Genomic DNA, 16,653 nt, shown 5'->3' on the forward strand with positions numbered 1-16,653 from the left:
GGAGGGGCAGTACTGAGGGAGCGCCGCACTGTTGGAGGGGCAGTACTGAGGGAGCGCCGCACTGTCGGAGGGGCAGTACTGAGGGAGTGCTGCAGTGTCGGAGGGGCAGTACTGAGGGAGCGCTGCATTGTCGGAGGGGCAGTACTGAGGGAGCGCTGCATTGTCGGAGGGGCAGTACTGAGGGAGCGCTGCATTGTCGGAGGGGCAGTACTGAGGGTGCGCTGCATTGTCGGAGGGGCAGTACTGAGGGAGCGCCGCACTGTCGGAGGGGCAGTACTGAGGAAGCACTGCACTGTTAGAGGGGCAGTACTGAGGGAGCGCCGCACTGTTAGAGGGGCAGTACTGAGGGAGCGCTGCATTGTCGGAGGGGCAGTACTGAGGGAGCGCTGCATTGTCGGAGGGGCAGTACTGAGGGAGCGCTGCATTGTCGGAGGGGCAGTACTGAGGGTGCGCTGCATTGTCGGAGGGGCAGTACTGAGGGAGCGCCGCACTGTCGGAGGGGCAGTACTGAGGAAGCACTGCACTGTTAGAGGGGCAGTACTGAGGGAGCGCCGCACTGTTAGAGGGGCAGTACTGAGGGAGCGCTGCATTGTCGGAGGGGCAGTACTGAGGGAGCGCTGCATTGTCGGAGGGGCAGTACTGAGGGAGCGCTGCATTGTCGGAGGGGCAGTACTGAGGGAGCGCCGCACTGTCGGAGGGGCAGTACTGAGGGAGTGCTGCAGTGTCGGAGGGGCAGTACTGAGGGAGCGCTGCATTGTCGGAGGGGCAGTACTGAGGGTGCGCCGTGCTGTCGGAGGGGCAGTACTGAGGGAGCGTTGCACTGTCGGAGGGGCAGTACTGAGGGAGCGCTGCACTGTCGGAGGGGCAGTACTGAGGAAGCACTGCACTGTTAGAGGGGCAGTACTGAGGGAGCGCCGCACTGTTAGAGGGGCAGTACTGAGGGAGCGCCGCACTGTCGGAGGGACAGTACTGAGGGAGCGCTGCACTGTCGGGGGGGCGGTACTGAGGGAGCGCTGCACTGTAGGAGGTGCCGTCTTTCGGATGAGACCTTAAACCGAGATCCTGTCTGCTCTCTCAGGTGGATGTAAAAGATCCCACGGCCACTATTTCGAAGAATAACTGGGGAGTTCTCCCCAGTGTCCTGGGGCCAATATTTTTTTTATTTTTTTAATTCATTGCTGGGATGTGGGCGTCGCTGGCTAGGCCTGCATTTAGTGCCCATCCCTAATTGCCCTTGAGAAGATGGTGGTGAGCCGCCTTCTTGAACCGCTGCAGTCCATATGGTGTAGGTACACCCACAATGCTGTTACATAGAAACATAGAAACATAGAAGATAGGAGCAGGAGTAGGCCATTCGGCCCCTCGAGCCTGCTCCGCCATTCGATGAGATCATGGCTGATCATCCAAATTCAGTACCCGGTCCCTGCTTTCTCCCCATATCCCTTGATACCTTTAGCTCTAAGAAATATATCTAACTCCTTCTTGAATATATTTAAAGACTTGGCCTCAACCGCCTTGTGCGGTAGAGAATTCCACAGGTTCAGCACTCTCTGGGTGAAGAAATTCTTCCTCATCTCTGTCCTAAATGGCTTACCCCTTATCCTTAGACTGTGACCCCTGGTTCTGGACTCCCCGACCATCGGGAACATCCTTCCTGCATCTAGTCTGCCCAGACGTAGTTCCAGGATTTTGGCCAAGCGACAGTGAAGGAACGGCGACACAGGTCCAAGTCATAGAGTCATAGAGTCATAGAGTTATACAGCACGGATAGAGGCCCTTCGGCCCATCGTGTCCGCGCCGGCCATCAAGCCCTGTCTAATCTAATCCCATATTCCAGCATTTGGTCCGTAGCCTTGTATGCTATGGCATTTCAAGTGCTCATCCAAATGCTTCTTAAATGTTGTGAGGGTTCCTGCCTCCACAACCCTTTCAGGCAGTGAGTTCCAGACTCCAACCACCCTCTGGGTGAAAAAGTTCTTTCTCAAATCCCCTCTAAACCTCCCGCCCTTTACCTTGAATCTATGCCCCCTAGTTATTGACCCCTCTACTAAGGGAAAAAGCTCCTCAGCATCCATCCTATCTATGCCCCTCATAATTTTGTACACCTCAATCATGTCCCCCCTCAGCCTCCTCTGCTCCAAGGAAAACAAACCCAATCTGCCCAGTCTCTCTTCATAGCTGAAGCGCTCCAGCCCTGGTAATATCCTGGTGAATCTCCTCTGCACCCTCTCCAAAGCGTTCACATCCTTCCTGTAGTGTGGCGACCAGAACTGCACACAGTATTCCAGCTGTGGCCTAACCAGTGTTTTATACAGCTCCATCATAACCTCCTTGCTCTTATATTCTATGCCTCGGCTAATGAAGGCAAGTATCCCATATGCCTTTTTTACCACCTTATCCACCTGTTCCGCCGCCTTCGGGGATCTGTGTACTTGCACACCCAGATCCCTCTGACCCTCCGTCTTGCCTAGGGTCTTACCATTCATAGTGTATTCCCTTGCCTTGTTAGTCCCCCCAAAGTGCATCACCTCGCACTTTTCCGGGTTAAATTCCATTTGCCACTGTTCCGCCCATCTGACCAACCCATCTATATCGTCCTGCAGACTGAGGCTACCCTCCTCGCTATTTACCACCCTACCAATTTTTGTATCATCCGCGAACTTACTGATCATACCTTTTACATTCATATCCAAGTCATTAATGTAGACCACAAACAGCAAGGGACCCAGCACCGATCCCTGTGGCACCCCACTGGCCACAGGCTTCCAGTCACAAAAACAACCTTCGACCATCACCCTCTGCCTTCTGCCACTAAGCCAGTTTTGTATCCAATGTGCCAAGGCACCCTGGATTCCATGGGCTCTTACCTTCTTGACCAGTCTCCTGTGCGGGACTTTATCGAAGGCCTTACTGAAATCCATGTATACCACATCCACTGCGTTACCCTCATCCACACACCTAGTCACCCCCTCAAAAAATTCAATCAAATTAGTCAGACATGATCTTCCCTTGACAAAGCCATGTTGACTATCCCTGATTAATCCTTGCCTCTCCAAGTGGAGACTAATTTTGTCCCTCAGAATTTTTTCCAATAATTTTCCTACCACTGATGTTAGGCTCACTGGCCTGTAGTTCCCCGGTTTTTCCCTACTTCCCTTCTTGAATAATGGTACTACATTAGCGGTTCCCCAGTCCTCTGGCACATCCCCTGTGGCCAGAGAGGTCCTGAATATATGTGTTAGAGCCCCCGCAATCTCTTCCTTGCCTCACACAGCAGCCTGGGATACATTTCATCCGGGCCTGGGGATTTATCCATTTTTAGGCCTGCTAAAACCGCCAATACCTCCTCCCTCTCGATGTTAATATGTTCGAGCATATCACAGTCCCCCCGCCCTATTTCTATGTCTACATCGTCCTTCTCCATAGTGAAAACAGATGCAAAAAATTCATTTAGAACCCCTCCTACATCTTCCGGCTCCACACACAGATTGCCACTTTTGTCCCTAATGGGCCCTATTTTTTCCCTAGTTATCCTTTTACCCTTAATATACTTATAAAACATCTTAGGATTTTCCTTTATTTTGCTCGCCAGTGTTATTTCATGGCCCCTCCTTGATCTCCTAATTTCTTTTTTAAGTATCCCCCTGCACTTTTTGTACTCCTCTAGGGCTTCCTCCGTCTTTAGCCTTTTGTATCTGCCAAAAGCCCTCCTTTTTTTCCTAATCTATTCTCGTATATCCCCTGACATCCAAGGTTCCCTGTGGTTTTTGGAACCACCCTTGACCTTTACGGGAACATGTTGCCATTGTACGATCTCAATCTCCCTTCTGAAAGCCTCCCATTGCTCCGATGCGGATTTTCCTACAAGTAGCTGATCCCAGTCCATTTTGGCCAGATCCTGCCTTATCCTATTAAAATCGGCCTTCCCCCAATTTAGAACCTTTATTTCCGGCCCATCCCTGTCCTTTTCCATGACCACCTTAAATCTCACCATATTATGGTCACTGTCACCAAAGTGCTCACCTACTAGCACTTTTTCCACTTGGCCGGCCACATTCCCTAGAATTAGGTCCAGTACCGCCCCCTCTCTTGTAGGACTTTCTACATGCTGGCTCAAAAAGCTCTCCTGGATGCACTTTAAGAATTCTACACCCTCTGAGCCTTTCACACTCTGACTATCCCAGTTAATATTGGGGAAGTTGAAATCCCCCATTATTATTACCCTATTATTTGCACATTTCTCTGAGATTTGCCTACATATCTGTTCCTCTATCTCCCCCTGACTGTTTGGAGGCCTATAGTACACTCCCAGCAAAGTGCTTGCCCCCTTTTTGTTTTTAAGCTCCACCCATATGGCCTCATTAGAGGAACCTGCTAATATATCATCCCTCCTTACTGCAGTAAGGAGGGATGGTGTGTGGCTTGGAGGGGAACTTGTAGGTGGTGATGTTCCCATGCGTCTGCTGCCCTTGTCCTTCTAAGTGGTAGAGGTCGCGGGTTTGGAAGGTGCTGTTGAAGGAGCTTTGGCGAGTTGCTGCAGTGCATCTTGTAGATGGTACACACTGCAGCCACAGTGCGCCAGTGGTGGAGGGAGTGAATGTTTAAGGTGGTGAATGGGGTGCCAATCAAGCGGGCTGCTTTATCCTGAATGGTGTCGAGCTTCTTGAGTGTTGTTGGAGCTGCACTCATCCAGGCAAGTGGAGAGTATTCCATCACACTCCTGACTTGTGCCTTGTAGATGGTGGAAAGGCTTTGGGGAGTCAGGAGGTGAGACACTCACCGCAGAATTCCCAGCCTCTGGCCTGCTCTTGTAGCCACAGTATTTATATGGCTGGTCCAGTTCAGTTTCTGATCAATGGTAACCCCCAGGCTGTTGATAGTGGGGGATTCAGCGATGGTAATGCCATTGAATGTCAAGGGGAGATGGTTAGAGTCTCGCTTGTTGGAGATGGTCATTGCCTGGTACTTGTGTGATGCGAATGTTACTTGCTGCTTGTGAGCCCAAGTCTGAATGTTGTCCAGGTCTTGCTGCATATGGACACGGACTGCGTCAGTATCTGACGAGTCTCGAATGGTGCTGAACAGTGTGCAATCATCAGCGAACATCCCCACTTCTGACCTTATGATGGAGGGAAGGTCATTGATGAAACAGCTGAAGATGCTTGGGCCTAGGACACTGCCCTGAGGAACTCCTGCAGTGATGTCATGTGATTGAGATGAATGACCTCCAACAATCACAGCCAACTTCCTTTGTGCTAGGTATGATTCCAACCAATGGAGAGTTTTCCCCTTGATTCCCATCGACTTCAGTTTTGCTAGGGCTCCTTGATGCCACACTCGATCAAATGCTGCCTTGATGTCAAGGGCAGTCACTCTCACCTCACCTCTTGAGTTCAGCTCTTTTGTCCATGTTTGGACCAAGGCTGTAATGAGGTCAGGAGCTGAGTGGCCCTGGCGGAACCCAAACTGGGCGTCAGTTAGCAGGTTATTGCTGAGTAAGTGCCGCTTGATAGCACTGTCGACGACACTTTCCATCACTTTGCTGATGATTGAGAGTAGACTGATGGGACGGTAATTGGCTGGGTCGGATTTGTCCTGCTTTTTGTAGACAGGACATATCCCTCAACCAACCAAAAATCAGATGATCTGGTCATTATCGCATTGCTGTTTGTGGGAGCTTGCTGTGTGTAAATTGGTTGCCGCGTTTCCAACATTATAACAGTGACTACACTTCAGAAGCACTCCATTGGCTGTGAATCAGTTTGGGACGCCCTGAGGGTGTGAAAGGCGCTATAGAAATGCAGGTTCTTTCCTGGTTTCTATTTTAGCCACTGTTCAGCATCCAACTAACCATCACACCCAGACTATAAAGCTGATGAGAATATCGTGTCGAATTGTGGTTCCATATTGGAGAGAGAAGCTTAATTCAGGAGTTGAGGAGAGGCCTCAAACACGATGCACATTGGGGTCGAGATCCCGTGAGTTATATCCGCGCAATCCGGGCGGAATCGGCCGAACCAGCGCTAAAGATCGGGGGAATTTCCAAACGCAAGTGAGTTACGCCCAAAATCACTCATGCTAGTGTTTGTCGCGATCTTTTGTGCTGGTTCAAGATTCAATTCGCCCGAATCAGGCCCCGGCCACAAAACTGGCCACAAGCCCCCCAGGTGGATATTGCGGGATCGCGCTGGTTCGGGAAGGTTCTTCAAATCGCGCTCATTCTCTGAGGCGCACGGGCGCCAGTCGGCACGTTTTAAAAGTTTTTTCATATCAGAAAATAATTTACTAGGAAACTGGCCAACCAAACTGTTAAATGGTTCAGTATAGTTTTATTAATTCATTTCCAGTGATTTGAAATCAGGTTACTCACGGGTGGCGGACTTATTAAAAATGCTTCTTTTTGTGATAAACCCATTTTCCGCTGTGTTAATAAAATTGCCCCGGGTTACCGTTCTTCAACACGTCGAGGAATACTTTTTATTGGAAAGAAAAATAAAGGAACGATTACGTTTTATTCCGCTGCCCGATTGTGCTGGGTCGTGGAAGATTTTACGTTTGTGATTATGCAGATGAATTTTAGCGGAAAGCCTGACCATCGCAATTTCCCAATTGTGCCCAAAGTGCAACCTCGACACCATCATCACCAGCAATATTCACACTCGTTCCAGAGTCACCGTGAGAAATCACTGTTAGAACTAGATTTCATCATTGGCCATCTCCAGTAAGACAAAGCCATGCAGTGCTATTGGCCACCAGAGAAACTGATGCTAATTGTTTTGAACTGGATGGGATTGACTTGAGCCCTTGGTATCTCAGCGCTTCCTCCATGGCCGCACTGCTGGTGGGATTGTGTCATCTTGCCCGGTTTGGGCTATGAACGTTTCGCTCCTTTTTTGTGTCTCCGGCATTCTGAAGGTCGAACAGCAGCAAAATCACCGTCCGTTAGAAACCTACAGGACAGGAAAACAGTCAGGAAACCCTGTCCCATCAAACACTCCCAGGGCAGGGACAGCACGGGTTAGATACAGAGTAAAGCTCCCTCTACACTGTCCCATCAAACACTCCCAGGGCAGGGACAGCACGGGTTAGATACAGAGTAAAGCTCCCTCTACACTGTCCCATCAAACACTCCCAGGGCAGGGACAGCACGGGTTAGATACAGAGTAAAGCTCCCTCTGCAGTGTCCCATCAAACACTCCCAGGGCAGGTACAGCACGGGTTAGATACAGAGTAAAGCTCCCTCTACACTGTCCCATCAAACACTCCCAGGGCAGGTACAGCACGGGTTAGATACAGAGTAAAGCTCCCTCTACACTGTCCCATCAAACACTCCCAGGGCAGGTACAGCACGGGTTAGATACAGAGTAAAACTCCCTCTACACTGTCCCCATCAAACACTCCCAGGGCAGGTACAGCACGGGTTAGATACAGAGTAAAGCTCCCTCTACACTGTCCCATCAAACACTTCCAGGGCAGGTACAGCACGGGTTAGATACAGAGTAAAGCTCCCTCTACACTGTCCCCATCAAACACTCCCAGGGCAGGTACAGCACGGGTTAGATACTGAGTAAAGCTCCCTCTACACTGTCCCATCAAACACTCCCAGGGCAGGTACAGCACGGGTTAGATGCAGAGTAATGCTCCCTCTACGCTGTCCCATCAAACACTCCTATTATGTCCGTGTATAATTGAGACACGGACTGCAGGAGTTGATTATAACAAGTCTTTACTGAATGGAGACAACCTGGAAACTGAAACTACAGAAGCCTGCTAGGGCCTTTTATACAGGGGTGGTCACTGCCGGTACTGCTGTCTGAGACCAGTTATTCCCTTAAAGGGACATACACAACAATTCCTCCCCTTTTAGATAAACAGTACATAACATTCATTTAACAACTAAATAATAACTAATTACAATTACAATTACGGTTGCTAGATACATTGGTTGAAGTTAAGCAATTATAAGTTCAGTCTTTGAGGAGGCTTCCTGATTCTGTCTGGATAACGCCTCTTTGGGATATCAGGTTCTTCTGGCAAGGTTGAGTCGGGATCAATGTCGTTGTTTGGTTCGTCTGCTTCCAATATCACCGATTCTGCGGTAGATGCAATTGGTACTTCGGTTTCATCACCAGGTGTATCAGATCGTGGTGTGGAGTTGACGTTTTCCAGTGACTCTAGAATCTGGTCAGCATTGCATCTTACAATGCTCTCTCCAACGTCCACGGTATACATTAGAGGTCCTTGCCGTGTACAGATCGTTCCTGGCTGCCATTTCTCTGTGTGGTAGTCCCGGGCCAAAACTGGTTGACCTATCTTAAAACTCCTGGTCAGCCTTTCATTCATATTCTGAAACTGCCTGTTCTCCACATCTCTTCTGACGTTTGGCTTAACCAAATCCAAGCGGCATCGTAGTCTTCGATTGAAGAACATCATGGCTGGAGTTTGGTTGGTAACTGCATGTGTCGCATTCCGGTAGGCAAACAAGAAGTTATCCACCTTGTGTTGTAGGGGTATGTCTTCATTACACATTGCCTTGATAGCCTTCTTGAATGTTTGAATAAACCTCTCGGCCAATCCATTAGTGGCTGGATGATATGGGGCAGATGTGTAATGCTTAACACCATTGTTCTTTAAGAACCTCCGGAACTCTTCAGACACAAACTGTGGTCCATTGTCAGAGCAAATCTGTTCAGGCAGCCCATTCCTGGCGAATATGGTTCGTAAGACTGTGATAGTTTTTTCTGTGGTGGTTGAGGACATTTTTATTACCTCTGGCCACTTTGAATGTGCATCCACCGCAATTAAAAACATCGAGTCCATAAAGGGACCAGCAAAATCAACGTGCACCCTTTGCCATGGAGATGAGGGCCACTCCCATGGATGTAGAGGGGCTTGTGGTGGGGCGTGTGGTAAACCACTGTTTGTTATTGTTGTTGTTGTTGTTGTTGCACACTGTTGTGCCTATGCATGCCTCAGCTGACTCCGCCCCTGGCTCCACCCACATGCCCGGGTATAAAGGTGACTGCTCTGCAGCCCCCTGCCCTTTTGGATACCAGGCAACCACGAGAGGCATGCTCTGTTCTTTGCTAATAAAAGCCTATTAATTAACTCTCTGTCTTTTATGAGGAATTGATAGCGCATCAATTTTATTAGCAAAACAAAATGTCGGGTCCAAATGCTGAACAGCAGGAGCTGCATCAACCGACGGCGCCAAACGCTGAGCAGCAGGCGCTGCTGCGAGCCCTCAGACCAACATGCCTGGACCTAGACCCCCAAGAAGCGGGTTCGGCTACCAAATTCGCACAATGGCTGCGTTGCTTCGAGGCTTACCTGGAAGCCTCAACTGTGACCCTAGACGAAAACAAGCTGAAAATCTTGGCCTCAAAGGTGAGCCACCAAGTTTATACACTTCTCCAGGACCCATCCTACTGCGGAAGCACGTGAGGTCCCATAAGACGGACCCCCTGGTCGAGAGGGTGAGCCTCCTCCACGCCAACCCTCGGTATGCTTACGTGGTGTACCCGGACGGGCGGGAGGACACAGTCTCCATACGAGACCTCGCACCTTCGGGTGCTCCCGAAACACTCCCTTCGCCACCCACCACTACCCACGCCTACCCCCAGTATGCTTACGTAGCGTACCCGGATGGGCGGGAGGACACAGTCTCCGCACGAGACCTCGCACCTTCGGGTGCCCCTGAGACACCACCATCACCACCCACCATTACCCACCCCCCGACCCCTGTAGACGGCATGCCGCAGCCCCAGGACCCGCCATTGACTACACAACCTCTCAACGAGACGCCAGGTTCGGCGTTGGATGCTGCACCATCACCGCCACTGCTACGACAATCAGGACGGCACACAAGGCCACCTGATAGACTTAATTACACGAACTTTTAGTTTACACGAACTTTTAGTACACTTCACCCCGCCAGACTCAATTTTAAACAAGGGGTGAATGTGGTAAACCACTGTTTGTTATTGTTGTTGTTGTTGTTGTTGCACACTGTTGTGCCTATGCATGCCTCAGCTAACTCCGCCCCTGGCTCCACCCACATGCCCGGGTATAAAGGTGACTGCTCTGCAGCCCCCTGCCCTTTTGGATACCAGGCAACCACGAGAGGCATGCTCTGTTCTTTGCTAATAAAAGCCTATTAATTAACTCTCTGTCTTTTATGAGGAATTGATAGCGCATCAGGGCGTTTTGGACCTTCTGGCATCCTGTACAGCTCTTGGTCATCTCTTTGATTTCTCTATCGATTCCCGGCCACCACACAAACGCTCTGGCTAAGTTCTTCATTTTTACCCCTCCCAGATGACCCTCATGAAGCTCATTGAGCACTCTATCCTTCAATTTGGGTGGAATTACTACTCTGGATCCACACATCAAGGTTCCTCTGCACACTGACAGCTGTTCTCTTCTCGGCGAGAATGCTGGCAGCAGTGGTTCGCCATGTGCTGGCCATCCCTTCACCGTTAAATCATAGACCCAAGAGCATGTCGGGTCATTTCGTGTTTCCTTTTCTATGTTTGCATTCGTCACAGGGAGACATTCGACTATAGTCGAGTGGAATAACTCCACTGGATCCACTGCCAGTTCTTCTTCCACCGTCGGCAACGGTAGGCGCGACAATCCATCAGCATTCCCATGCTGTTTAGTTCCTTTGTACTCGATGTCATATTGGTGTGCCCCTAGGAAAAGGGACCACCTCTGTAGCCGTTGTGCCGTTAATATCGGTATGCCCTTCTGAGGGTTGAAAATGGAGATGAGAGGTTGATGATCAGTTAGTAGAGTAAATTTCTGACCGTGCAGGTAGTGATTGAACTTCTTCACCAGGCTGAGGGCCTCTCAATCTGGGCGTAGTTACGCTCGGCTGAAGTTAACGAGCGTGACGCAAAAGCTATCGGCCTCTCTGAACCATCAAGGAATTTATGTGACAGTACCGCCCCAATGCCGTAGGGAGATGCATCACACGCCAGTCTTATCGGTAGTGATGGGTTGTAGTGAGCCAATACTTCTCTTGACGTGATTAGGTCCTTACTCTTCTGAAAGGCCCGCTTACATTCATCGCTCCATTTCCATGCTACTCCCGTTTGTAGTAGGGCGTTCAGTGGATGCAGAATTGTGGACAAATTCGGCAAAAACTTATGGTAGTAATTCACCAATCTGAGGAATGACCTCAGTTGCGACACATTTTCAGGCGCTGGAGCCTTAACTACCGCTTCAATTTCGTCAGGGGACTTATGCAACCCCTCTTCATCAATCACGTGGCCACAATACGATATCCGTTTCTTTAAAAACTCGCACTTGGGGCGATTGGCTCGTAGCCCATGTTCACGTAGTCTAGTGAGCACCTGCTCTAGGTTGGCAAGGTGTTCACTGTCATCTTCACCTGTCACTAGGATGTCGTCCAAGTAACACTGAGTCCCCGGAATCCCTTGCAGGACTTGTTCCATCGCTCTTTGCCATATCGCCGGAGCTGATGCTACTCCGAATACCAGTCGATTATACTGGTAAAGACCTTTGTGAGTGTTTATCGTGAGATACTTCCTAGAGGATTCTTCAACCTCCATCTGCAAATATGCTTGTGCTAGGTCAATTTTTGTAAAACGCTTCCCTCCAGATAGTGAGGCGAAGATATCTTCTATCCTTGGAAGAGGATATTGTACTGTGTGAAGGACTGGGTTCACTGTCACCTTGAAGTCCCCACAGATGCGAACCTTCCTTGGCTCCTCAGATTTATTGTTTAACGTTTTCTTCATGACAGGAACGATGGGTGTCACCCACTCGCTCCAGTCTACCTTAGATAACACGCCTGCATTCTCCAGATTCTCCAGCTCTGCCTCGACGGCTGGGCGAATTGCATATGGTACCGGTCTTGCTTTGAAAAACTTGGGAATTGCATTCTCCTCTATTTTTATCGAGGTGGTTATGCCTTTAAGAGTGCCCAGTTCTTGTTGAAATACCTCTTTGGCGTCAGCTAAGATTGTTGACAATCGTCCAGGAGTGACGTCGTCCTCCTTTTTACCAGCCACCATCAGTGCCTGAATGGAGTGCCAGTCTAAACTTATCTTTCTGATCCATTCACGTCCCAATAACGGTAGTCCACCATCTTGCAGAATGTAGAGATACAATTTCCATATTTTCTTGCCATTGTATTCGACAGGCACCCTTATTTTTCCTCTGGGGTATACTTTTTGCCCCGTATACGTCCTCAAGACAATGGATGTCTCTCTCAAGGGTATGTGTGAGAATAGCCACTCGTAGTCTCATCGATTCATGACGGTTAGAGCTGATCCTGTATCCAATTCCATTTTGACTTGGGACCCTGCTATCGTGAGGGTGACCTAAATGGTTCAGTGATCCTCTTTTGCGATTACGTTGTGAAGTTTGAGACAGCTTAGTCTCTTGTTCCCGGATTCACTATCGCTCATCTGGTCTTCGGAACTACTGTCCGTCATCTTTTGTACTTTCCTGTACGGTTCCTTAGTAGCCTTTTTGTTGTCATTGGTCTTCTTCCCAGACCTGCAAACTCGTGCAATGTGTCCCATCTTTCCGCATTGCCTGCATATTTTGTCCTTGGACCAGCAGTCCTTCTGGTCATGGTTTGTTCTGCCGTAGCGATAACATTTTGCAAATCCCCGTGTCATTTCGTGGGTGCCGTATTCCTGTGGCTTTTGTTGTATTTCCGCAGCTCCCCTTGCTGCTGCTTCATACGATACTGCCACGCTGAAAGCCTTATCTAGCGTCAGCTCTTTCTCTGAGAGTAACGTCTTCTGGGTTCCTTCACTCAGGAGTCCACAGACAAATTTGTCCCGTAAGGTATCTGCCAGTCCTGCTCCGAACTGGCAGTGCTTTGATAGCTTGCGTAGTTCCGTAAGGTAATCAGCATTGCTCTCATTTTTATGCTGATTTCTCCTGTGGAATTTAAATCTTTCTGCTATCGGCAGCGGTGTAGGATTTAGGTGTTCTTGTAGGATAGCAACAATTTCGTTAAAACTCTTCGCCTTCGGTTTGGCTGGAGTAATCAGGTCCCGCAATAGGCCGTACGTTCTTGCGCCCATTAAATTTAGCAATACCGATGCCTTTTTCTCATCGGCTATTTCGTTTGCCTCGCAATATACCTCGACTCTTTCCACATACGTGGTCCAGTCTTCTATTGCATTATCGAAGGCAGTGATATCGCCAGTCTTTGGCATCTTGAAAATCTAAGATGGCGCCTCCCGCGCTTTGCCTTCATCCCCGATGGATCAAAATGGCGCCTCCCGCGCTTTTCCTTCTTCCCCGCCGAGTTAAGATGGCGCCTCCCGCGCTTTCCCGCCGCTGCCGCCAACGCCGCTCTCCGCGGTATCTTCACTTCTCTATCGCGCTTCAATACTTGCTCCGTTAATTGCAGAACCAATCCCGTCGCGGAGCGGACCCTCTGGGACACTTCCCTCCCTCTTCTTAGGTCCGAACGCTGCCTGGCTGCGAAGCACCGGCCGCGCCCTGTGTGCTCCACCCTCTCTCTTTGCTTCCCGACTCACTGCCCGGCCCCGTTGCAGAGCCACCCGATCGAGCTCTAGCCCGCCGCAGCCCAGGAAGGATCAGTGCACTACCTGCCACCAGCCCGATTAGCTGGGAAACCACAGACTGAAGAACCAAGCCTGGCTCACGACAGTCTCTCCTGCACCCCTCAATATTTTTGATTTGGAGGGCGGTTGCCCACGGTCGACGCCCGTTTCTCGAGTCACTCTGGATTTTTTTTTTTCTTTCCTCTGGCCTCGACCTTCAACAATGTCGTCTGAGGTGCTGCCGAGTTGCAGGTAAGTTCGTTTCTTACTCGTCGCCAGTATTATGTCCGTGTATAATTGAGACACGGACTGCAGGAGTTGATTATAACAAGTCTTTACTGAATGGAGACAACCTGGAAACTGAAACTACAGGAGCCTGCTAGGGCCTTTTATACAGGGGTGGTCACTGCCGGTACTGCAGTCTGAGACCAGTTATTCCCTTAAAGGGACATACACAACAACTCCCAGGGCAGGTACAGCACGGGTCAGATACAGACTAAAGCTCCCTCTACACTGTCCCATCAAACACTCCCAGGGCAGGTACAGCACGGGTTAGATACAAAGTAAAGCTCCCTCTACACTGTCCCATCAAACACTCCCAGGGCAGGTACAGCACGGGTTAGATACAGAGTAAATCTCCCTCTACACTGTCCCATCAAACACTCCCAGGGCAGGTACAGCACGGGGTAGATACAGAGTAAAGCTCCCTCTACACTGTCCCATCAAACACTCCCAGGGCAGGTACAGCACGGGTTAGATACAGAGTAACGCTCCCTCTACACTGTCCAATCAAACACTCTCAGGGCGGGTACAGCTCAAACTAGGGAGCCTGCGAAAAATATTTAATTGACCCTGAGGTTGGTAAATCTCCCGAGGTCAAGGTGCATTCTTATGATTGACGTCATTTCAAATCCTGTAACTCAGGAATCTTTCCCTTTTCCCCTCCGTACCGGTAGTTTTTGCTGCTCCTTTTGATCAGGTGTGGTTCCGATGTCAATGATTGTGGTGTCAACTGCTCACATTTGGGGTCTCCACTGAATTCCTGGGATCCGTTGGGGGATGGGGTGTTGGGGGTAAATGGCAAAACGTTAATGGATTGTCTTTGAAGACACTCTGTCAATCTGAACTGTACAGTGTTTGGTACAGGTGCTGGGGGCAAGGCTCTCCTCTGACGAGATAGCTCTCTGTGTAAACCAGACACCAGTATATTTCCTTCCCTCCCTAAGATGTTTATGCAACTTCAAGGCACGGAAACATTTCCAAGCGATCACGAAAAATTCTCCTTTTATGAAAGATAGCATTTGCTTAATCGTTTCGCTGCATTATATTGGATTTTGACATTTTTTTTTAATTTTTAAAAGAGTAAATAAGGAGAAACTGTTTCCAGTGGCAGGAGGGTCGGTAACCAGAGGACACAGAGTGAAGGTGATTGGCAAAAGAACCAGAGTGGAGATGAGGAGAATGTTTTTACGCAGCGAGTTGCTGTGATCTGGAATGCGCTGCCTGAAAGGGCGGTGGAAGCAGATTCAATAGTAACTTTCAAAAGGGAATTGGAGAAATACTTGAAAAAGAAACATTTACAGGGCTGTGGGGAAAGAGCAGGGGGGAGTGGGACTAATTGGAGAGCTCTTTCAAAGAGCCGGCACAGGCACGATGGGCCGAATGGCCTCTTTCTGTGCTGTAATTTAAGCACACATATTCTGTTTTCAGGATGTCAGCGATGACAAGGTCACATTATCAATAGGAGGACACATGAAGTGACCCACTAATATGGACTGGAGTCACCTGTAGGCCCAGGCTGGGTAAAGATGGCAGGTTCCCTTCCCTGCGGGGCATCAGTGAACCAGTTGGGTTTGTACAGCAAGCCCACAGCTTCATGGTCCGTTTTTCCTTGCTCTAAGGCACTCTCGCCTCTGAGTCAGAAGGTCGTGGGATCGAGTCCCACTCCACAGACTCGAGCACATCATCTAGGCTGACACTCCAGTGCAGTACTGAGGGAGCGCCGCACTGTCGGAGGGGCAGTACTGAGGGAGTGCCACACTGTCGGAGGGTCAGTACTGAGGGAGCGCCACACTGTCGGAGGGTCAGTACTGAGGGAGCGCCACACTGTCGGAGGGGCAGTACTGAGGGAGTGCCGCACTGTCGGAGGGTCAGTACTGAGGGAGCGCCACACTGTCGGAGGGTCAGTACTGAGGGAGCGCCACACTGTCGGAGGGGCAGTACTGAGGGAGCGCCACACTGTCGGAGGGGCAGTGCTCAGGGAGTGCCACACTGTCGGAGGGGCAGTACTGAGGGAGCGCCGCACTGTCGGAGGGGCAGTACTGAGGGAGTGCTGCACTGTCAGAGGGGCAGTACTGAGGGAGAGCCGCACTGTCGGAGGGGCAGTACTGAGGGAGTGCTGCACTGTCAGAGGGGCAGTACTGAGGGAGTGCTGCACTGTCAGAGGGGCAGTACTGAGGGAGCGCCGCACTGTCAGAGGGGCAGTACTGAGGGAGTGCCACACTGTCGGAGGGGCAGTACTGAGGGAGTGCTGCACTGTCAGAGGGGCAGTACTGAGGGAGTGCTGCACTGTCAGAGGGGCAGTACTGAGGGAGCGCCGCACTGTCGGAGGGGCAGTGCTGAGGGAGTGCCACACTGTCGGAGGGGCAGTACTGAGGGAGTGCCACACTGTCGGAGGGGCAGTACTGAGGGAGTGCCACACTGTCGGAGGGGCAGTACTGAGGGAGTGCCACACTGTCGGAGGGTCAGTACTGAGGGAGCGCCACACTGTCGGAGGGTCAGTACTGAGGGAGCGCCACACTGTCGGAGGGGCAGTACTGAGGGAGTGCCGCACTGTCGGAGGGTCAGTACTGAGGGAGCGCCACACTGTCGGAGGGTCAGTACTGAGGGAGCGCCACACTGTCGGAGGGGCAGTACTGAGGGAGCGCCACACTGTCGGAGGGGCAGTGCTCAGGGAGTGCCACACTGTCGGAGGGGCAGTACTGAGGGAGCGCCGCACTGTCGGAGGGGCAGTACTGAGGGAGTGCTGCACTGTCAGAGGGGCAGTACTGAGGGAGAGCCGCACTGTCGGAGGGGCAGTACTGAGGGAGTGCTGCAC

At 50.6% G+C, this 16,653-nt stretch overlaps 1 protein-coding gene across 1 annotated transcript in view; it reads right to left on the reverse strand.

The window, feature by feature from the left end:
* Positions 1–6,315: 6,315 nt before the first annotated feature.
* The window catches only part of LOC147111341 (uncharacterized), a 60,964-nt gene continuing 50,626 nt past the window's right edge, over positions 6,316–16,653 (reverse strand). The window contains exons 6-7 of the mRNA XM_086002297.1: positions 14,507–14,598; positions 6,316–6,950 (exon numbers count right to left, since the gene is read on the reverse strand). Coding sequence (XP_085858423.1) covers positions 6,872–6,950; positions 14,507–14,598 — 171 coding nt within the window. The 3' untranslated portion in view covers positions 6,316–6,871. The remainder of the gene's footprint in view (positions 6,951–14,506; positions 14,599–16,653) is intronic.

Source organism: Somniosus microcephalus, chromosome 11, assembly GCF_052327205.1.
Source record: "Somniosus microcephalus isolate GS21.2 chromosome 11, FLI_Smic_1.0, whole genome shotgun sequence".
In the NCBI taxonomy this organism is placed as follows: domain Eukaryota; kingdom Metazoa; phylum Chordata; class Chondrichthyes; order Squaliformes; family Somniosidae; genus Somniosus; species Somniosus microcephalus.